The 23,249-nt window shown below is 44.1% G+C and overlaps 1 protein-coding gene across 1 annotated transcript in view; it reads right to left on the bottom strand.

Annotated features, from left to right (window-relative positions):
* Positions 1-23,249, bottom strand: part of ncam2 (neural cell adhesion molecule 2) — a gene marked incomplete at both ends in the record, with an annotated part of 247,805 nt that overhangs the window by 159,034 nt on the left and 65,522 nt on the right. The window contains 1 exon segment of the mRNA XM_084311387.1: positions 6,865-7,090. Within this exon segment, the coding sequence (XP_084167513.1) occupies positions 6,865-7,090 (226 nt within the window).

The raw sequence follows: 23,249 nt of genomic DNA, 5'->3' as shown, positions 1-23,249 counted from the left end.
CCTGCCAAGGACTGAACCAGCCTCCTTTACCAGCCTGTGCAACCGCCCGGTGTTCTTGGCTGACATGTTCCCTCCCCAGCAGACTGCAGCATAAAATACAACGCTTGCCACCACTGTCACTGCACACATCAAATGACCTGAGCCTTCTCAGGAAAAAAAACAACCGGCTCTGTGCCTTCCTGTGTAGAGGACATCGGTTTTCAGAGACCAGGTGGTGGAGTTGAGCGCCCTCTTGGGGTTTTGTTTTTTGGGGGAAGAGTTTGTGCACGCAGCACCTGTCCCAGGTTCAAATCCACTGGGTTACATTGGTGGCAGTGGTGGGATGAATCCGTATCAAGGTTCACGTAGCAATGGGGGGGATCTCAGTGCCTTAACCCTGGGAAAGTGCGCGCATGGATGAAAGAACGTGTGATGACGCACTTGTCAGGGGGAGGACGACTGTAAACTACTAACGAGTCGGCCGCAGTCAACCAGCACCTGCTAACGGGTCGGACCCTTTAGCTCAGCTGGTCAGTACGGCACCGCCTGTGGATCCTATGGTCCCTGTGCGTCTCGGTTACACTTTTTAGATGTTTACTACTAAAAACATATTCCGACCCCCTACGCTCTGCATCTTCTGACCTACTGACCTCTGGCCTCAGACCTACTCCTATCCGAGCTCGAGGAGGGTCATCAAAGAGAAGCCGCCTATTCTCAGTCCTTGCCCCACAATGGTGGAACGAACTACCCACCCCAGTTAGGACAGCCGAAACCCGTCCAATCTTTCGCCGTCGACTAAAGACGCACTTCTTCAACCATTATCTGAAATGATAATAATAATTAAATAAAAAAAATAAAAATAAAAATCTAACCCTGACTAACCTTACTGTCATGCACTTGTCCTAATAAACTAACCTACACTGTAACACGCAACACTTTGATGAACATTGTTACTCAGCTGATAGAGTTGTGCCCTTCCTGCTGTCTTGTCGTACAGAACTTGTAAGTCGCTTTGGATAAAAGCGTCAGCTAAATGACTAAATGTAAATGTAAATGTAAATTACTGAGATGCCGATTCGCACCGGACTAATATTATCAGATGACCTCTGTGTTTGCTGAAACAAATCGCTGGAATTTTTACATTTACGAATTACAGACATGGCAGATTCGCACGGGATTAAGATCGCAGACAACCTCATCCTCATCTTGTGCGAATAGGGCTCTCGACTCACTACGGTCTAACTAGCAGTCGAACGTGGACATCGGAAATGAGGGAAACCTTATGTCTCTTCGCGAATAAATAACATTTTGAAATCAAATCAAATTAACTGTTTTAGGGGGGCGGTCGGGTGGCGTAGCAGAGATTGCGCTCGTCATCAATGCAAGAGGCTGCGGTCTCGACTCCCGGAGTCAGCATTGCCTGCGGCTTGGGCCGATCGTCATACTAACTCGTTTTGGCTGAGTTAGCGGGAGGGAAGTCGTGGGTGGTAATCTGGTGTTGTGGACAGCGACATCTACAAGTCAGGTCTGGGCGCCTGCTCAGCGAAAGGCAGGATCAAGTCAAGAGTTTTATTTGTCACGGCATACAAGTATACAATGAAATGCGGGTGGTCTTGCCCGCAACAATGTGCAATACAGTGGTACAACATATAATAGAATCCAATAAAAACAACATTGTGCAATAACAGGTAACAGGTAACATGGTGTGACATCTCGGTATCTGTACATAGTTATTTACAGAGCATATAGGACATGCTAGGTAGCTTTGGTAGTGCAATACACTGTTACTGTTGCTATACTAATTTAAAGTGGCCTTTCCTTTTGGCAATAAGTGTGGGTGAGTGCGGCATGAGTGTGTGCCCGCTCATGTTAAAGTGTTAAAGTGGCTGCTAGTGCACAGCGTGCGTGTCGTGTGTGTGCTCATGTGTGCTTGTGTGTGGATAGTTCAGTGTTCTGTGGCACTCAATGTTCATTGTTCAAGGCTCTGATGGCCTGGGGGAAGAAGCTGAGCCTCAGCCTCTCTGTCCTAGTAGCTGGGGTTCGCAGGCGTCTGCCTGACCTCAGCAGCTGGAACAGGCTGTTATTGGGGTGGTGGGGGTCTTTCATTATTTTGCATGCTCTGGATTTGCACCTCTTGTTGTATAGAACCTGCAGGGGAGGTAGTGCAATACCCGTGGTACGCTCGGCTGAGTGCACCACTCTCTGTAGGGCCTTCTTGTCCTGTGGTGTGCTGTTTCCATACCAGGCAGTGATGTTTCCGGTCAAGATGCTCTCTACAGCTCCTGAGTAGAAGGACTGGAGTATCTTCCCCGATACTCTGAACTTCCTTAACTGTCTCAGGTGGTAGAGGCACTGCTTCGCCTTCTTTACTACTGTGTCTATGTGTGTTGACCATGTCAGATCCTCTGAGATGTGGACCCCAGGTAGTTAAAGCTGCTCACCCTGTCCACGGTAGCCCCGTTAATCCTCAGTGGTGTGTGTGTCTCCTGCTGTCCTCTCCTATAATCCACGATCAGCTCCTTGGTTTTACCTATGTTCAGGAGCAGGCTGTTGTCCTGGCACCAGCGTTCCAGTACCTCAACCTCCTCCCGGTAGGCCTTCTCGTCGTTGTCCGAGATCAGCCCCACCACCACCGTGTCGTCTGCGAACTTCACTATGGAGTTGGAGCTGAACTTGGCGAACTTGGCGGATGTGGTGAAGGCAGCGTGACCTCCCACGCGTTACACTTCACCAATGAGAGTCCTCGCTGCCAGGTGAAAAGAGAGCCACTGGCTGTCTCCACATGTGTCGGAGGAATGTGGTTGACTTCAGGGTTCCCTTGTACCGACCAGTAGGGGGAACATGCGCACAACGGCCAGGTAGGGGAGGCGGGGAATTGGCATGACGACTAAATTGGGATGGGAGGAAAAGCATAGAAAATCAGGCGGAGAAAAAAAGGATTACAAATTTGTTTTTACTGTTTTAGATCACACACCACTACAACCGTGGCCTGTGCGATGTTTTGTTGTTTTGTATACGTTTCTTGAGAAATGAGGCAAAGCTACAAGGCCTGGATGATGTGGAGTTTAGGGCGTGTCTACCAGATAACATGGTGAACAAGAGACTACGTTTAGACTGTCTCATGCTGCACAGACCCCAGGTTATATTAGTCCCGTGTGAACAGTGTAAAAAAAGCAGATAAAGAGCTCCTGTGATAAGGTGATCATCATGATCAATTCTATCCAGGGTATGCGGCGGCGTTGGAAGCGGAGTCAGCGGTGTGAGGAGGGCTTTAAACTGTCTTTACTGCTCCGCTTCCATTAGCTGCTGATGGACGGCACATCCAGTGAACACCAATACGCTGTTATTTCAACCCCATGCCCGAGCCCACGCGTGAAATACGCCCATCGGTCCACCGCGGGACAGCCTGTGGGCTACGGTGCACGGGGGACAGGACACACAGACGTGAAGGTGCAGGGTGGTGCAGTGCCCGCAGGGAGAGTTAACCCCATCACCGCAGTCGCTACCGTGGTACGTGCGTGCTTTCACCTCTACACTACCCACACACCCACATCTCCTTTTTCCGATTTTTCTCCCATCCCACTGTTAGTCGTTGCCAATTCCCAACCCCCTTCCTGGTTGTTGCGCACTCCCCCCTACTGTTGATCCGGGAGGCCGGAGACTGTCACATGCTTTCCTCCGATGCATATGCAGCCAGCCGGCAGCCAGCCTGGCCGCGCAGATTCTCACCGGGAGAGTGTAACGTGTGGAAGGTCACACTACCTCCCTCCAGATCCTACCCTCGCTGTGCAGGCGCCCCGACCGAACTGTAGGGGTCGCTGTCCACAACGCCCAGGACCCACCCGCCAGCTTTCCCACCCCCTAACACTGCCAATTGTGTTAGTATGAACGACCAGCCAAGCTGATAGCAACGCGGAGAGCTGGACTCGAACCCAGCGTCTCCAGCGTTGATGGCGAGCGCCTTGCCCACTACACCACCTAGCCACCCAAGGTTAGTTTTAAGGTTCACTTAACGGTTATGGTTAGGGCTAAGGTTAGTTTTAAGGTTCACTTAACGGTTATGGTTAGGGCTAAGGTTAGTTTTAAGGTTCACTTAACAGTTATGGTTAGGGCTAAGGTTAGTTTTAAGGTTCACTTAACGGTTATGGTTAGGGCTAAGGTTAGTTTTAAGGTTCACTTAACGGTTATGGTTAGGGCTAAGGTTAGCTTTAAGGTTCACTTAATGGTTATGGTTAGGGCTAAGGTTAGTTTTAAGGTTCACTTAACGGTTATGGTTAGGGCTAAGGTTAGTTTTAAGGTTCACTTAACGGTTATGGTTAGGGCTAAGGTTAGTTTTAAGGTTCACTTAACGGTTATGGTTAGGGTATAATATTAGGTTTCAAGGTTAAATGTGATTCGTTTTAATGGTTCATCTAATGGTTATGGTTAGTTTAAAACCTCTTAACGTTCGACGGCCCTCATATGGGCCGATGCCGCGGCTGGGCTGCGTTTCTCCCGATCATTCAATACCAGTGCTGGAAAGTTCAACTTTCCGCCATTCGATTGGCACCACTGTTGACCTACAGTATTGTGTGCTTTCAGTCTCGAGTTACATGACGAAATATCCGACGAGCGTCATTTGACGAGCCATTCGGACAAGTGACCACGCCTGGTTGTGAGCGGTCCTGGACGGACCAGTCAGCGCTGATGGCGAATATGATTGACCGGCGTTGTAGCCAAGGAGCGTCTGCTCCAAAAGTGATCCAGACAAGTACTGATTGCAACGAGAAAGGGGCAGAAGAAGACCACCAAGTTATTTGTTTTGACTTGCGTGTCTGAATGAATTAAGTGTTAACAGTGTGGTAAACATTAGGGTTATTGTTTGAGTGAGGCTGAAAAGTGCATCTCGTTAGCGTTGAGGTCAAAAGCACTCCCCGGTAGGCAAGCTTATACGGTTAGCCACAGAGACTACGGGTAGCGTTGAGGGCCAAACACGTGTTAGACACATGCCTAGAGGGCGTCTTGAGTGTGAAGAACGCACGCAGAGGTCGTGGAACAGCCATGATACAGGGTTGGTTATTTAGGGCCTTTTCACATGTGATATTCTCCCACTACATCATTATATTGTATCGGTCTGGTTCGGTCCAACGTCTCGAGACGGGAAGGACCGGCGTTCCTCATCGCTGCAATTTAATCAAATCACAAGCGGACATTTAACCCCCTTGGTGTGTATTCGGGGCCAAAGTTTCTTATCAAATCAGATATAGCAGACGCCGTTGTTTCCGTCGGCGAGGATCGGTGAAATTAATAGCGTTTGCAGTAGAAGGGGAGCATCTCTATTATTTAATTTTTTTTACCGGCTCAACAGCGGGGTGAGCGGTAGTATTTATCGAGGGAGAAGTGGAGGTTGACATTTGCAGAATGTTCAGAATGTAATTTCAGGGAGGTTTGCGTTTTAGCAAGATGGCTGAAGGGGGGAACCGCTCAGGCAAGACCACGCAGTCAACCTTGTGGAACTGACAGGCTGGCATTCAATTTGAAGCAACGAGGCTCGCACTAGTCGCAGGACCTCGACACAAAAGCACAGATGCACGCTCGTGCACAAACGTACACACACACATCGACAAACTCCTAACCCCCATACTCCTCCCACCCACGCTGTCAGGGGTAATAAAACTAACTTACTACTGTGTTTCCCTGCCACACTTTGCAAAGCAAAACTCCTCCCTCGTCTGTTAACTTCCTCATTTAAATGTGCATTTTGAAGAACAAGCAGTTCTCGCCTCTTGAAAGGATGGTGATGACTCCAGCATAAATCTCCATACATTTTCACCAGGAGAAACTGTACTATCTGAATAATCTGTGAGGAGGTAGCGAGCAGGTTCATGAAAACATAAATTGAATTTTTTTTGTAAGGAGTGCGTATCCAATACATTAAATATATAAAAAAAAATTGCGTGTGGGAACGAATCATACTGGGATTTGATTGCCATAGGAGAGAGAGATACGAATGAACGTTTGCACAACAACCCCACCCACCCCAAAAAAAGATAAATATATATAGAGAGATTTATTTTTGTGTGAAATTGAATTTGTGCAGCTCCTGATGAAAACTGCTTCCCAGATCAACACATAACCTTTCTGTTCATACTCATACTCAGATGCACTCCTACAGGACTTACAGACCTCAAAATATCAAATTTGGACTAGAGACGAGAGAAGAAAGCACTGATCTGGAGAATACTTATTTTTTTAAATGGTAGCCGTGTGGTAACTTTATGGTATGTTTATGTTTCATTAGGATCTCAAATGAATGGCCGCTAGTCTTACTGGGGTCCTCACAAGCAAATAAAAACGGAATACAAATTTTATAGCTTTTAATAGCTTGACTCTTGTCTTGTCTTGATCATATAGTCGTCTCTCTCTCTCTCTCTCTCTCTCTCTCTCTCTCTCTCTCTCTCTCTCTCTCTCTCTCTCTCTCTCTCTCTCTCTCTCTCTCTCTCTCTCTCTCTCTCTTCCTCCTTCTTCCTTCTCTCTATCTATAAAAGGTATAAAAAAACATATATTTTGTATTTGGCCCCTAATATCCCACAGTATAGAGGCCATGAATACAAAATAAAAATAAAAAGATAAATGGAGGATTTACGCAAATTTGTTCTCTGAGCTCCTTCAAAGAGATGGTAAGCCTGTACGGAAATTGTGGCCCTAAGCAATTACCAGAGATGGCTTTATCGAATGTGATTATGGCACAGCATCGCTAAAGTGCATATCCTCATAGTAAAGTAAAGAACAGACATCCTGGGTATTCGTAGTTGTGTTCTTGTGACTGTAACCTGTTCCTTGTGTCTATGGTTTGTGCTGGTTTGATCGATGGCGGTGACCCTTAATTGTTCAAAGGGATTAAACTCTCAGACAGTCACGTTGCTCTCCAAGGTCGGTGAACGAAGGCGTGTTCTTACCAAAGACTTTGAGGAAGAGCTCCTTCTCCTGAGAGCCGGCCTTGTTGGTGGACCGGCAGGAGTAGGCCCCTCCGTCCCGCTGCCCGATGCTGTGGATGGTCAACGTGCTGCGGCCGCCGCCCTCCAGGGCGTTGAGGACGTAGCGCTCGGACGCCTCCAGCTGCAGCCCTTTCCTGCAGGACACACAGGCCGGGAGGACGGATCAAATGAATGAATGACCTTTATTTATACAGCACCCTTCACAGCACGAATGCACAGGGTGCTTTACACCACAGCTAACATATAAAAACTAAAACAAATACATCTGAAATAAAAGACAACAACAACAACAACAACAACAACAACAACAACAACAACAACAACAACAACAACAACAACAACAACAACAACAGACAGCAGTTAAAAACAGTGAACCAAATAAAATAATAGAATACAAATAATTTAAATAAAATCATCAGTCAATAACTAAAAGCTATAGGAACAGTGAGGACAAAGGGTGCCTATATTATGACCAAAAGCCTGTCTGAACATATGTGTTTTTAGCTGTTTTATCTTAGTGAGAGGACAATGGACACAGTATAGGCCATCTGGTGGATGCTTTCATCCAGAGTGCCTTCCAGTACCGTGAGTGCGTAGTTTTGGGTATTGGGCGGCGACAGTGGGAATGGAACCCCTAACCCTGGTGGTCATGCTCTAATACCCATCGTGCTATTCATGGTATTCATATGATGTGTCAGGCCTTTCCTACCCATACGGCGCTGTGCCGTAAACACAGCTTCAGCATCACCTGCTATTTGATTACAATCACCTGTTGTTTGCATCAAGCTGTATGCAATGATGATGATGATGATGATGATGATGATGATGATGATGATGATGATGATGATGATGGTGATGATGATGATCTTGAATTCCAGATCGTTTCTGGAATGCCCCCAAAATTCTTAAAGAGTCCATGTTATGGCCATTTCATTCCTTTATAATTGTTTTTGTCTATTTATTTACAAACATTTGCACGTGTTTATGATCGGAAGACACCTACTGCTGTACAGGCCGTGTCATTCAGCAGGTGGGCACAGTTTTGGCTCCTGTCTCTTTAAATTTAAATAAGCTGCCTTTCCCTCCCTTTTGCGGCTGAATGGTTCACAACAAGGGAACTATAAAAGAAGGAAGGGTCATCACATCTGAATACCAGCATTCTATGCTCTGCTTGGCTGCAGACTTTGATGGCAGTTCTATTGAAGCCTGCTATCTGAGGAAATAATACATCAACCAATATCAAACTGATCCCATTCAACTCAGTGAACCTTCCTTCTTTTATAGTTTCCTTGGTTCACAAAAGTCAGATCGACCTGTAAAACTAGATGTTGCAGATTAGATCCAGTAATTGTATATTTTATTTCTGACCTAAAATCTTGTGTAGTAAACTTTGGGTAGAAAAAGAGAAAGAAAAGGGTTTACAAGTGAGTCGCCATCTTGACAAAAGGAGCTACATAAGTCATGAGTCAGACTGTTTCACTGCCGCACTACCACACGGTTAACCCTTTCACTGTGACAATAGTACAATACACCGAACGGTTAACCATTTCACTGCCACACGACAGCCGGTTAACCCTTTCACTGCCACACGACAGAAGGTTAACTACTATCACAACCGACGGCGACCGTAAGGGTTAACCTTCTGTCGTGTGGCAGTGAAAGGGTTAAGGGTTTATTGCAATAAGGGATAGGACCTGATAAGTACATTGCTTCTTCCTATTATTTTTCAGACAAGAGACTGTTTTGTATTTTATCTTACATTATTATTTTTATTTTCACAGAAAATCTTTTTTCTTTTTACATTATTATTTCTCAATTATTTTTATTGTTTGAAATAAACTACTCATCCATTCATCCATTCACATATGAAGACAAGAGTAAACTATTGTGTTACATAGTAACGTAGATAATATAACAGGAATTCTAGCAAGAAAGGCTGGACTACAGACAAGGGATCTAAAATAGTTCAGGAACAGTGATTACTGTTGGACAGAATAACTCCCTTTGTGTGAGTTGTGTTGACTTTACACATGTACGGTGGGGACATTTCAGCAGCACTTCTTTCAGCAGCGCTTTTTAAAAGTATAATTTGTTAAAAATAATCTGAAAAAAAACAAAGAAATGTAATAAATGACAAAGCTTTGAGAAAGCAATGTAAATATAGAAGAAGCAAATAATATGTGTGTCCTTCACGTCTCTCCAACAGTTAATCCGCTCACGCTTGGCGGGTGTATTTCTGGAAACCCAAACACACCCGTGGGAATTGCACAGCGGCAGTGTGAAACTTGTCAATAAATATAAACAAACAGAGAGAGAGAGACCGAAAATACGTTAGAGTTAGCTCAACAAACATGGATAAAAAACAGCAGCTAAACAAAAAAAATAAAACAAAAGGATAGAAGGACACGCTACTTTGGAAAAACATACAGAGTAACTAATCTCCAGCTTTTCCAAAAGTCTACTCCCTACTAACATCACTGGCGAGGAGGACGGTGCTAACATGGCCCAACCTCAACTCAAAGAGCCTGGAGGACGGTGCTAACATGGCCCCACCTCAACTCAAAGAGCCTGGAGGACGGTGCTAACATGGCCCCACCTCAACTCAAAGAGCCTGGAGGACGGTGCTAACATGGCCCCACCTCAACTCAAAGAGCCTGGAGGACGGTGCTAACATGGCCCCACCTCAACTCAAAGAGCCTGGAGGACGGTGCTAACATGGCCCCACCTCAACTCAAAGAGCCTGGTGGTGAGGAGGACGGTGCTAACATGGCCCCACCTCAACTCAAAGAGCCTGGTGAGGAGGACGGTGCTAACATGGCCCCACCTCAACTCAAAGAGCCTGGTGAGGAGGACGGTGCTAACATGGCCCCACCTCAACTCAAAGAGCCTGGAGGACGGTGCTAACATGGCCCCACCTCAACTTATTTTCTCATGTTTTTATATTCAGATCAAATTGTATTGCCTTTATTTATGTCTTTCTACTATTACCCTGCCCACACCTGTACCTCCCCTCAACCCTCCCCCATGCTGCTATGATGCCCACATTTCCCCAAGGGGATCAACAAATATTATCTTAAATACAGGTTGATAATCTGAAAAAGGTGTGTCCACTGCCTTTCAAAACAGAATGATGCCCTTCCATGCACCTCCATGCTGTATAACGTACTGGAACATATACACAGCACAATATGGCCTCTTTAACTTTCTATGACTTCTAAAACTCTCTTTGCAATCCAGAAACATCTCATGCTCAGGCGCTACGGAATGCTTTCCAAGTCAGCGTATCCCTGTGGGAGTGCTGTTGTCCTGTTGTCCACCACACTGGTCTCTAAATCACTCTGATATGGAGTGGGATACGTTGTTTGGCTAATTCCGTGATTGAAGTCTGCTGGGAAATTTGTTTGGAAAAGCAAGTGCCAGAGGGACGTTTTGATACCGTAGTGAAAAACGACTACTTCATCTTCGTCACGGTGAATTACTCTGTAAATGACCACCTTACATCTCATCTATGTTGTAATGAATGGAATACTGGTCTGCAGACACACTATGCCAGGAATGAACTTGGAAAGACTGCTTTTTGTGTTGATGCAGCTGTGTCATGGAATCTCTCACAAACGGACATCAAATGCAGTACTTTTGTATTAATAATATATAACAACCGACCATTTTTCAACTTGTAATTGTTTTCCTTGACCTACTCTTATATATTTGTGACCATGCAGCCACAGATAATAGGGTCTTGTTAAGCAAGCTTCAAATATATTTTATATGTCATTATATCAAAGTACAAGTTCTTCAAATCAAATCAAATCAAATCAAATCAAATTAATTTGTGAAGCCCGCAATCACAGGTTAATGTCCCCATGGGCTGGACAAGTCTTCTTTAAACAAGTCAAGAAGAAACATCACAATAAATCAAGAAAAAAAAAAAACATCATGAAATCCAAAGCAACACTCCCAGACATACCCCCATCGAAGGTAAGGAAAAACTCACTAAAAACCTAGCAATAGGAAAAGAGCACCACAGGCAATGTGGAGGAGAGAAACCTTATTTCAGCATCTTTGGGTTCCTGAAAAGCGCTTTATAAATAAAATGTATTATTATTATTAAGGGCCGTTCAAGGGGGGATGCCCATTCTTGGATGTCGGTGATAGTAGTGTTGCTAAGGATGATCAATGGGTGGAAAATAAAACAGGCAAAATTGTTGGTATGTATGAACATATAAGTGTAATAAAACACAAATATGTACATGCAATAGCAACTGGGGTACATAAGAAAGATTTAGATATAATAGAGCTAAGAACAGCACCAACAAGAGAGAAAGCATAGGGAGACAAGTGCTAGTGTGATAATAGGATAAAGGCTAAATGTCAAGGCTCAGAGCTAAAAATATCTATGATATTATGATATGATAATGATCTGTGATACTATGGCTATGGTGATACTATGGCAGCATAACAGAGACAGTAAACTCAAATTGCAAAACCATTATCTTCTTGTCAAAAGCCCACTATTTGACCCAGACCATAGGTCCATCTATCTATCTATCTATCTATCTATCTATCTATCTATCTATCTATCTATCTATCTATCTATCTATCTATCTATCTATCTATCTATCTATCTATCTATCTATCTATCTATCTATCTATCTATCTATCTATCTATCTATCTATCTATCTATCTATCTATCTATCTATCTATCTATCTATCTATCTATCTATCTATCTATCTATCTATCTATCTATCTATCTATCTATCTATCTATCTATCTATCTATCTATCTATCTATCTATCTATCTATCTATCTATCTATCTATCTATCTATCTATCTATCTATCTATCTATCTATCTATCTATCTATCTATCTATCTATCTATCTATCTATCTATCTATCTATCTATCTATCTATCTATCTATCTATCTATCTATCTATCTATCTATCTATCTATCTATCTATCTATCTATCTATCTATCTATCTATCTATCTATCTATCTATCTATCTATCTATCTATCTATCTATCTATCTATCTATCTATCTATCTATCTATCTATCTATCTATCTATCTATCTATCTATCTATCTATCTATCTATCTATCTATCTATCTATCTATCTATCTATCTATCTATCTATCTATCTATCTATCTATCTATCTATCTATCTATCTATCTATCTATCTATCTATCTATCTATCTATCTATCTATCTGTCTGTCTGTCTGTCTGTCTGTCTGTCTGTCTGTCTGTCTGTCTGTCTGTCTGTCTGTCTGTCTGTCTGTCTGTCTGTCTGTCTGTCTGTCTGTCTGTCTGTCTGTCTGTCTGTCTGTCTGTCTGTCTGTCTGTCTGTCTGTCTGTCTGTCTGTCTGTCTGTCTGTCTGTCTGTCTGTCTGTCTGTCTGTCTGTCTGTCTGTCTGTCTGTCTGTCTGTCTGTCTGTCTGTCTGTCTGTCTGTCTGTCTGTCTGTCTGTCTGTCTGTCTGTCTGTCTGTCTGTCTGTCTGTCTGTCTGTCTGTCTGTCTGTCTGTCTGTCTGTCTGTCTGTCTGTCTGTCTGTCTGTCTGTCTGTCTGTCTGTCTGTCTGTCTGTCTGTCTGTCTGTCTGTCTGTCTGTCTGTCTGTCTGTCTGTCTGTCTGTCTGTCTGTCTGTCTGTCTGTCTGTCTGTCTGTCTGTCTGTCTGTCTGTCTGTCTGTCTGTCTGTCTGTCTGTCTGTCTGTCTGTCTGTCTGTCTGTCTGTCTGTCTGTCTGTCTATCTATCTATCTATATATCTATCTATCTATCTATCTATCTATCTATCTATCTATCTATCTATCTATCTATCTATCTATCTATCTATCTATCTATCTATCTATCTATCTATCTATCTATCTATCTATCTATCTATCTATCTATCTATCTATCTATAATTCCATATTGTAAATTACTTAAACAAGTGTGTACAAACAACTGTTATTTACTGTGTTGGCCCTGTGTTCTGATGTGTGTTCATGCAGGGAATGTCATTCTTGTGGACCTTCAGTATACAATGGAGACAAGAGTCTGTGTTGAGCTCAGCTGTAATCCAATCCTAACTATGTGACCGATACCTATTTCTTATTTGGTCATGTGTATTCTGCCGCTATTTCTGAAGAAGCATTCTCATTGGCCTAGTGGTGACATAAAATAGGCTTACAGTGCGTGCAAGTTACCATAGCATAGTATGAACGCTGTCTCTACAGTATGTGTTCGGGAGACTCAGGTGCATAAAACCTGATTATAATCATGTCTCACTCTCAACCACAACGCGATATGTGAGTGAATTACGTGAAGGGGAGCATTATGGCAGAGACTTATTTTACAAAAAAAGAGTGAGACAAGGGGGGGAGGAAGTGGCAATTTTTCAAAGTAAAGTACCCGGAAGACTGATGAAAATAAAATGTCCTTTTACAGTAAACAACTTTATTCATTATTTGCGGCCGGTACCAAATGATCCACGGCCAGGTACCGGTGCACAACCCGATGGTTGGGGACCTCTGCTATAGAGCCTTCTATTATACTCTGTTATGCGCAAGTTTACAGACTTTCGGAGCCCGTACTGGAGTCGATCAATGCGACTGCCAGCCAGCTTTTGTGCGACGGAGAAATACAATTTTAATTTAGAAGATCATCTCCCGATTCAGATACAATTCAACACAAACGGTTCCAAAGATATTAAAGTTTCTCGGCATATTTTCACACCGCCAACAAAGTACTGGGCCCGTTGTTTTCGGAATGGATTATTATGGTGCGTCTCCTCTCAGTTCACCAATACTGTGCCCCCAGCCCCTCCCCTCCACATTGTAGTTCTTTGAATAGAGTGCGGGGAAAAACAGCCGTACAATCGAACAATAATTAACGTATTTACAAGTCATATTATGTTTTGCAAATAAGGAGACAGGTAAAATAAGGTAAAATAGGTAAAATAAAGCAAGACAATATACAATAATCTGTCAAAAATGAGTTTGGAACCTTGAACTGGGAGGTACATGCACACAAAGCACTGCCATCTTCCTTTTTTCTACCTGTTCGTCTCATTTGGATGAACATAGCCGTGCAAACTGAAGGCGACAGTCCTCGCTGAACTCACGGTCATGATAAATGGATTCCCAAAGTGATGAGAGCACACGGGCCAAAGCATTAATGCGTTACTGTCTAAAGGTTTTCGGAACTCACTGTACGGATTCAGACACGGAAAAAACCCTCTGGTCCGTCTATCTCACTGTCCCCTAGTGATGTGTGGGTTGCAAACGAAACGGCTCTTAGAGCCGGCTCTTTGGAGTGAACGACGGGAGCCGGCTCCTGATTGGGAGCCGATAATATTTTTTTAATAATAATAATAATTCATTTTATTTATATAGCACTTCTCAATGACACAGCGCAGTGCACATGAACAGGAGGCGGGAGGGAGGCGAGAGAGAGAGAGATAACACAGAGAGAGAGAGAGAACATGCACTAGCGCGACAGACAGAGACAACACGCTGGAAAGGTGAGGAAATGAGTGACAGCAGGAAAAGCAGTACAATTAGCAATTTGAGTATGTCTACTGCAACGGCTGCTGCTATCTTTTCTACAGCACCATCCAGTACACCACCACAACCACCTCTATAGACCTACAACCCAGAGCTTGAAAAAAGACAAAACATTTTGTAGCACTTCATGTTGAGTATGAAAGCTATATAAATTATAAACATTTTATATAATTAATATTTTTTACATTAGTCATTCATCATTTTACACATAATCTTTGGTAATGAATAAATTTAAGCGACAACAAATTTGAGGAGCCGGCTCCCTAAAAAGGGCCGGAATTCCCATCACTATACCGTCCCCCGTGTTCTCGTTTAGGCGGCGTGCGCGTCCCGCCAGCGCGGGTCATCTGCCGCTGCCGTCGCTCAGCAGGCAAGCCTGTCGTAAAAGCCTGTCGGACGTACGCTTGCCAACGCCCGCCCGTCGTCCGCTCGGCCCAAGACGTCCGCCGCGGCGACGCGAGGGGATGGACGTGTGTGAGAGCGCAGGCGCCCGCCGTGGAAACCTACAGCCCTCTCTGTTGATACGCCTCACTATGCAGATGGGCTCAGTGGAAGCCTGCTTTGTCTCGACACCCGTCGCCCGGAGTTACTCGTGTAATAGAACGCTGCGGCTTTATTGTGTGTGGGATTTCAAATGCACAGATTACTCTGCCGTATATATTGATGCACGCACGCACGCACGCACACACACACACACGACACACACCCACACACACACACACACACACACACACACACACACACACACACACACACACACACACACACACACACACACACACACACACACACACACACACACACACACACACACACACACACACACACACACACACAACAACAAACACACAGTAATATCAGTGCGGCGCAAAAGGCCCAGACCCTTTGTTTCAAACAGAGAGGAAGAAGAGGCAGGATAATTGAAAGTCGACGGGGGAAAAGGCAGAGCCGAGCCGTAATACGGCCGGCGAGCCCAGGGAGGAAATGAAGAGGAGGGGGGGAAGGGGGAGGGGTGCCGAGCGGCCAGGTGCATGCCGCCTCCGCCGCCGTGCAGGATGTCATTATACTGACTGGCTGCTGACGGCTAGTCTATTACCCAAGATGCACAGAGGATGGGGGAGGAGGAGGAGGAGGAGGAGGGGGCGCGAGCAACAACAGGAAATGCAACTGGGAGACGGCTGGGAGGGGAAGGCTGGGGAGGGAAAGGCTGGGGGGGGGGGAATGAGGTGCTGGCGGGGGTCGAGATAGAGAGACAGGAGGAAATTGTGTACCGGCGGTTGACACCGTTGAGGGTTCTTTCTTTATTCTACGACGTGTGGACTTTAATCTAGCGAGGTATTCGAGTCAGTAGGGGGACTTGGGCTGGGCTCGTGAGGAGAATACTGTCCCAATAATAATGATAATATACTTAATACAATATAATCTAGATACTTCTATTAATCCCCTCTGGGGCATTCGTCCTTTTAGGAGCGGCAGGCGGCCACGCGGAGCGGCCTCCCGGGGCCCAAGTCCAGTTGAGATGCCGGTACCTCAGTCAAGGGGACGGCAGGGGTCTAATACTCAGCACTCACGTCTTTTCACCAGCGAGTGAATGGTTTTATGAGTGAGTGATCAGCTGTGGTCCTGACGTCCTCAACTAGAGGAATTCTTAGTAGACTGATCAGTCAAGGATTTTGCCGTTTAATGGATTTGTTTATTTAAATTTTTTTTTTTTTTTTTGGTCTTTTTCCCCCTCCATTTTCCTCCGATTTTCTCCCATCCCAATGTTAGTCGTATGCCAATTCCCAGTCCCTTCCTGGTCGCTGCGCACTTACCCCCCACAGTCAGATCATCTGGGAGAGTGGAGGCTACCACGTGCTTCCTCCGACACACGTCCAGCCAATCACCGCTTCTTTTCACCTGGCAGCGCGGATTCTCATCGAGAGGGCGTAGCGTGTGGGAGGACCACACTATCCCCCTCAAGTCCTATCCGCGCTTAGCAGGCGCCCCGACCGAACTGTAGGAGTCGCTGTTTACAACGACCCGGACCCACCCCGCCAGCTTCTCCCACCCTCTAATACAGCCAATTGTATCAGTGCAGACGGCCAGCCAAGCTGGTGACAACCCCGTGTTTATTTTAATTCTGACGTGCTACCACGCGGGTTGTTTTAACCTCATAGCTTACCGGAGATGTGGGTATACTTTTTCAGAACATGGTGCAACTCATTCTGCATAGGAAAACGTATAATAAAAAATAATAAAACACAACTAATCGACAAATTATTGGTCGACTTAAGTCCAAACCGTCCGATTAATCGATTAAGAGGGAATAGCTCTACTGTGGTCATTATTCTTGATCAGTGGTTCTCAAAATGAAGTATGGGGACCCTACATGTAAACAACAACACTCATTTTGGACCCGCCAACATCTTTTATTAAATGATAAATTCATGAATAATGCAAACATTTTCATCCACACCTTTCTAAAAGCTCTGTGGATGTATTCTTTATTCTAAATAATTACAGCACCTGATCCTATAGCACCTTTAACTAATATTTAATTCCTAAGAATTCAGCAGAAAGCAGTCGTCTGGTAATCCGGAGGGTCCTGGTTCGATTCCCGCTCCTCCCGGGCAGCGTGTCGAAGTGTCCTTGAGCAAGACACTTAACCACTAATTGCTCCCGATGTGCAGGTTGGCACCTTGCATGGTTGCCTCTGCCGTCGGTGTGAATGTGTGAGTGAAGGGATAAAATGTGAGGAACAAATTGTAAAGTTCTTTGGATAAAAGCACTATATAATGTAGCCATTTAATGTAGCCATTTAATGCAGCCATTTAATGACTATTTTCATCATAGGTTTCACTCTCTCCTCTTCTTATCTCCCCACTACAGTATATAGATAGTTATCGAATTCTGGACTAAATAATTTCTAAATCACAACAGATATCATCTCAGTTGGGGGCTGGGGTGAAGTCCTCAAAATGACATAATGTATTTGTTGGTCGTCGACACGACAACGTCTGAGAACCCCTGTGTCCTGTGTCATCAGGACGGAGTTTGAAAATGGGAGAGAAGACAAACAGCGCCGTCAGAAGTAGTGTTGTCTACCAGTGCTGAACTGGCTGCGTCCCGCACATCATCCGAGGGTGTTAAAGGAACACGCCGACATTATGGGACATGTGCTTACCGTCTTCTCCAGAGTCAGACAAAGATGAATACCAATTTCCTCTGTGTTCATTCAGTAGAAAGCTATCCGGCTGCAAGCTAGCCTAGTTTAGCACAAATAAATGGAAGGGGACACGGACCAGCTAGCCTAGCTTAAAACTAAGGAAGAGGTGTTTTTGGCCAACAGCTAGTCAGACTAGCTGATCCGCATTAATTTGAGCTTGCAGGATAGCTTTCTACTGAACACACAGCGAGGAAAAGCAAAAAACGCCATTCGGATGAACATTCCAGTGACTTGACAGATGTGCCGGCCATTCTGACATTCTGAATCTCATGCGCTGTGTTAGCACTATTAGTCAGTAGTACTAATTTATATATTTTATAGCCAGTTTAGTCACCTGTACATTACTACTGCACTTTACTGTTACATTTGCACTCTGGTTGGATGTCAAATATTTTACTGTTGTACTGTAAAATGACAATACATTCTAATCTAATAGAATCAAATTTGTGTCGACACGTAAAAACAACGCCGACATTATCAAAATCCCACGGTAGCCACCTTTGTGCACCGAAAGACAGATTGCCGTAACTCTCTATAGGAAAAGGTCCATTCTATCAATTGGAGTTCTGAGGTTTGACAGACTGAGGTCAGTGGCGAGTCCTCTCTCAGAGAAGAGGAGCGGCCATCAGCTTCATATTTAATAGAGACAGTAGGGAAGATAAGAAGGGATTACAGTGGGAGGGGGGGCGGGGGCGGGGGGGGGGGGGGGTGTGTGTGCCGGCAGGGAATAGGAGGTTCAAGAGGTGTCGGCCCTCTTCACTCGCCTCTCTGTGCAATACAGGTGAAAACCCTATGTAGGTCAAAGGAATGTCAAAGGGATTAGGCCACCTCGGTCCTCACCTCCGAGAATACATACTGCATGCAATCTGTCGCGTAGGTCGCTAATTACTTAGAAGCATTTACATTTTACATTTAGTCATTTAGCTTGTATCCAAAGTGACATGCAAATTGTGTACAACAAGTCAGCAGGAGGGGAACACCTCTGGCAGCTAAGGTTAAGTGGAATTGTTCGTCAAACAGTGTCAAACTCGATTAGCATAGTACATAGTAGATAGTGTGCATAGTAGTATAGACATATTAGCATGTTAGGTACTGTAGTATAGGGATAGTAGCATAGCATAGAGCATAGTACATAGTACATAGTAGAGAGACAAGAGAGAGACATACAGAGACGACAGTCTGAGGAACGAGTGCGTCAGGGATGAGTATAGACAAAGCGGGCTCTAAATCTTCTAAAAAGAGAAAAGTAGACCAGCAAAAACAGAGCCTTCAATTAAAGGAACACGCCAACATTTTGGTAAATCAGCTTACCGTCTTCTCCAGAGAGAGGCAAGACGATAGATACCAGTTTCCTCTCTGTGCGTTCAGTAGAAAGCCATCTGGCCGCACGTTAGCCTAGCTTAGCACAATGAATGGAAACGGACATGACCGGTTAGCCTATAGGCATGTCTCTCTCTGGAGAAGATGGTAAGCTAATTTCCCAAAATGTTGGCGTGCTCTTTTAAGAATGGACAGACTTACATGTTCCTTCCTTCCTGTTCAGAGACCTTGGTGATTATCAAAAGTGCCAAAGTGAAGCGTCACTACGAGGCAAAGCAGAACTCTGTTGAGCTCAAATCCGAGCTGAGGGCACAGCAAACAAACAATCTGAGAGCCCAATCTGATCCATCCACCAGAACACATTCATTCACATGCTAACAAAGGTTCCCTGTTGCGTGTCCACATACAGCTGTGTGAGGCAGCGTTCTCTCCACTATCAACATAATTGTTCCAGGCATGAGAACCAGCCCTGACACCATTCCAGCCCAGATTTAATATCCTGGCAGGACTAGAGCTCACCTCTCTCTCTCTCTCTGAACTGAAGGACGCTGGGGAGTTGTATGAACGAGGGGAAGGAAGAGAGAGGGAGCTGTTAAAGCTAAGAACCCTGATGTTGTTTACATCTACCTGCCAAACTCGGCATGCACTGCAGATCCAAAATAATAAGTGGAGCTCAGGCGATTGGCTTACACCTATAGGTTCCTAGAGTTTGCACTGAATTAGGAAAATCTGCTTTTAGCTTCTGTGCCCCAGAAACATGGAATGTTTTGCAATGCACTTTAAAACGCAATGCATTAGTATCTATTATTGCTCAGTTTAAATTTGTAATAGCCAAACCACTTCACCACAGTCTGCAGTTGTTTTTAATTATTTAAAATGTTTAATTGATTGACTTTCTTTTTTGTATTTATTGTAAACGAGAGCTTGCTCTCAATGATCTGTGATAGGAAAATATTATCATGTCAAACAGTTCTGTGTTAAAATACATATTTTATGTCGATAGCCTTGACTAGTTAATATGATCAACTAGTATAAAGACACTAGGAGGCGTGGAGATCCTACACTATTATTGCCAACCCCCCCCCCCCCCCCCTCTCTAGTTATATCAGGGTGTACAGTAGGTGTGGTTACAGGTTATATGGACTTAGGCTAGTGGTGATGACGGCTCTTTCAAGGAGACAGAGCAGTGTGGAAAATAGGTTACTACTAATAGGTCGGGGCTTTTATTGCCAATGGAGCTGACAGTGCTGTGTGATGTCAGCACCACCCCCTCTGTTTGCACACGTTGTGGAAATACAGCTATTGCAGCGTCGGCAGGTTCCTTTCATCTGTGGCTTTATTATGTTTATGTTCATTAATTTGCATTGTGGATATTTGTATGTGCATTTATGCAGACGAATTCATGCAAAGATGCAAAGGAGAGTAAGAGGGAGGGAAGGAGACAGAGCGAGAGAGAGAGAGAGCGAGAGAGAGAGTGAGAGAGAGAGAGAGAGAGAGAGAGAGAGAGAGAGAGAGAGAGAGAGAGAGAGAGAGAGAGAGAGAGAGAGAGAGAGAGAGAGAGAGAGAGAGAGAGAGAGAGAGAGAGAGAGAGAGAGAGAGAGGCTGATTAAGAGGTGAAGAGCCAGACAGAACAGGACAAATACATCCCAAAAGAATTGCGCTGCACACATTTAATATCACCCCCTTCTAATTTGACCCCTCCAGAGTTTTGGCTTGCATGACAGCCCTGACTCTGGGAGACGTATTTTTGGACGACAACGCTCCACAAAAGAATGGCCCGGTTGGTTGAGCGTTTGGGAGCTTCATTCACGATCACTACGCTAACTGTTTCATTCTGTCTGAATTTACCCAGTAAGAGTGGAGTATGTAATCTATTTCAAATGATGATGTAATGAATGAGAGAGGGAGATAGAGGGAGAGAGAGATATTAGAGAGAGAGAGATATTAGAGAGAGAGAGAGAGAGAGAGAGAGAGAGAGAGAGAGAGAGAGAGAGAGAGAGAGAGAGAGAGAGAGAGAGATATAGAGATAGATAGAGAAATAAAGAGAGAGAGAGCGAAAGAGAGAGAACAGAGAGATAGATAGAGAGAGACATGGCTTGCGGTCTTTGCCCCCCATGCATACATTGTATCAAGGTAGATCACAACAGAATATCAAGGAAACTATAAAGGAAGGAAGGGTCATCACATCAGAATACCAGAGTTCTATGCTCTGCTTGGTGCTAGACGTTGGTGCCAGTTCTACTGACACCTGTATTCAAATAAAAAAAATACAAGCTATCTGAGGAAATATACATTAACCAATATATCAAACGTTAGCTAGTTATCAATGCAACAAATTGCAGATGATTCTGACATCCGAGGTAAATAACCTGTTTAAATGACAATGACAAATGACAAAATGACAAATAAACAAGGAGATGGCTGATCCCATTCAACTCAATGTTTGGCAGAACTGAAAGTTTTCACACTTGGCACCAATGTGCGTTCACGCACTACAAAGTGACGAAATGAGCCTTCCTTCTTTTATAGTTTTCTTGCAGAATATAAGGAAGATCAGAAAGTTTGTTGCCAGACAACAGAACAGCTGTTGCCAGCAAAGAGGTGTCTCTCCAAAAGTTGTTCTGTTCACATCTAAATGTGATGCTTTCAACTGCAGAACTGGTAGAGGAGGCCGGATCTCTGGAGGACGGGTGGGAGTGGAACACTTGGTTTTGATGCTATTGCTTAGCTTGGGGTATCGATTCATTAAATGGCTTATAATGTATTACTGTATCTACAAATCCTTCTGTTTAATCATCTTCCCTTTATTAATTTGCTTAGATTTGACACTTGATCTCAAGAAGGTGGTGAATGAGCTCAGTGAGCGAAATTAGAAGAACCTCAATGTTTCCAAGGTGTTATTCACGGCAAATATGCAAAAAAAGAATCATAATTTATATTCTCCTTTTTTCATCACAATTTACTCAAGCCTATTAACAGACACAATATTTCTGACACTGGGAATACATGCCCCCAGGTCCCTAGATGTTCCTAGATACCAAGAACATGCTAATTGACCTTGTAGAAGTGGAGCAATCTTCCATTTACTTGGGCATGTACCTTTAGGCGGAATTTCTGAAAAAAGGGCTACAGCTTAACAGGTTAAAAAGAAATACATTCAAATAAATTCTTCTTGTGTCTCCGTCACCTGTGTAGGCTAATCTTGTTAGTGCTGATCGGTACATGCATTTTAAACCCCTTAACGATTTGTTCTAGATTGAATAACAACTTGCCAAAATGTGTTTTTCCCACAACATTGTTTTAGTATACTCCTGAGAATGATCTCTGCACATGTACTCTTATTGTGAAGGATCTATGCATATGCAAATTGGCAACAACAAGCACCTGTTGAATTCCAGGCTGGCAGCATATTATTATTTTAAGACATATCCAGTACCTACTCAGCTTTCTGTGTATGCTGAAACTATACGGGTGTCATCACCACACATCGGCCTCAGTGTTATTGAAAATGAGGGGCCCTCTCAATTGACTCAATGGACTCCCAAATTAATAAATAATGATAGGATCGACGTATTAGTGACATTGTGGTAGATAACCCCCCCCCCCTCTCTCTTTCATCTCTCTCACCCATCTTTTCTTCACCCCTCCTCCCATTCCTTCCTATCTCTATCTTTCATCTCCCCGGATCTACCCAACCCCCAGTCCTTCACCTCCCCGGATGTTCAGTCCATTGACCCCCACCCTCTCCCGTTTGTTTAAAGATGTTCCTCATTGAGTGGGGGTTCTCTGATTCATGGTGTCCAAGCTATTCACCTCGTTAAGAGTCATCCAGCCAACTATAACTATTTTTGTATTGATACTTTGAGTTAATAAATTGTATTAACCAGGTCTCTTCTGACTGAGTAAGTTATTCAGCATCACACGTGCAACTCAGATTTCAAGGAAGTACAGAGAAGCTCTCCCTCTCCAGGGGAAGAATATGAAAAAAGGTGCTCTGGTGACAAATTCTGCACAAATAACAAGCGATATAGTCAAAGCCAGGCCTCCAAGAGGAGCTAACCATAAAAAAAAACAATTGAGTTGAGGGATCTTTAATGTGACAATCAGGATGTCTCCCTGCTTCTTCAAATAGATATCAACATTAAAAAAATGACATAAAGGGATATACTGTAAGTCTGTTAAATGCCCATCTGGCAGTCTCATCCCAGAAACAACTATAAA

This window comes from Notolepis coatsorum (genome assembly GCF_963971535.1).
Source record: "Notolepis coatsorum genome assembly, chromosome: 1".
Taxonomy (NCBI): Eukaryota; Metazoa; Chordata; class Actinopteri; order Aulopiformes; family Paralepididae; genus Notolepis; species Notolepis coatsorum.
This window is presented reverse-complemented; position numbering and strand designations above follow the sequence as displayed.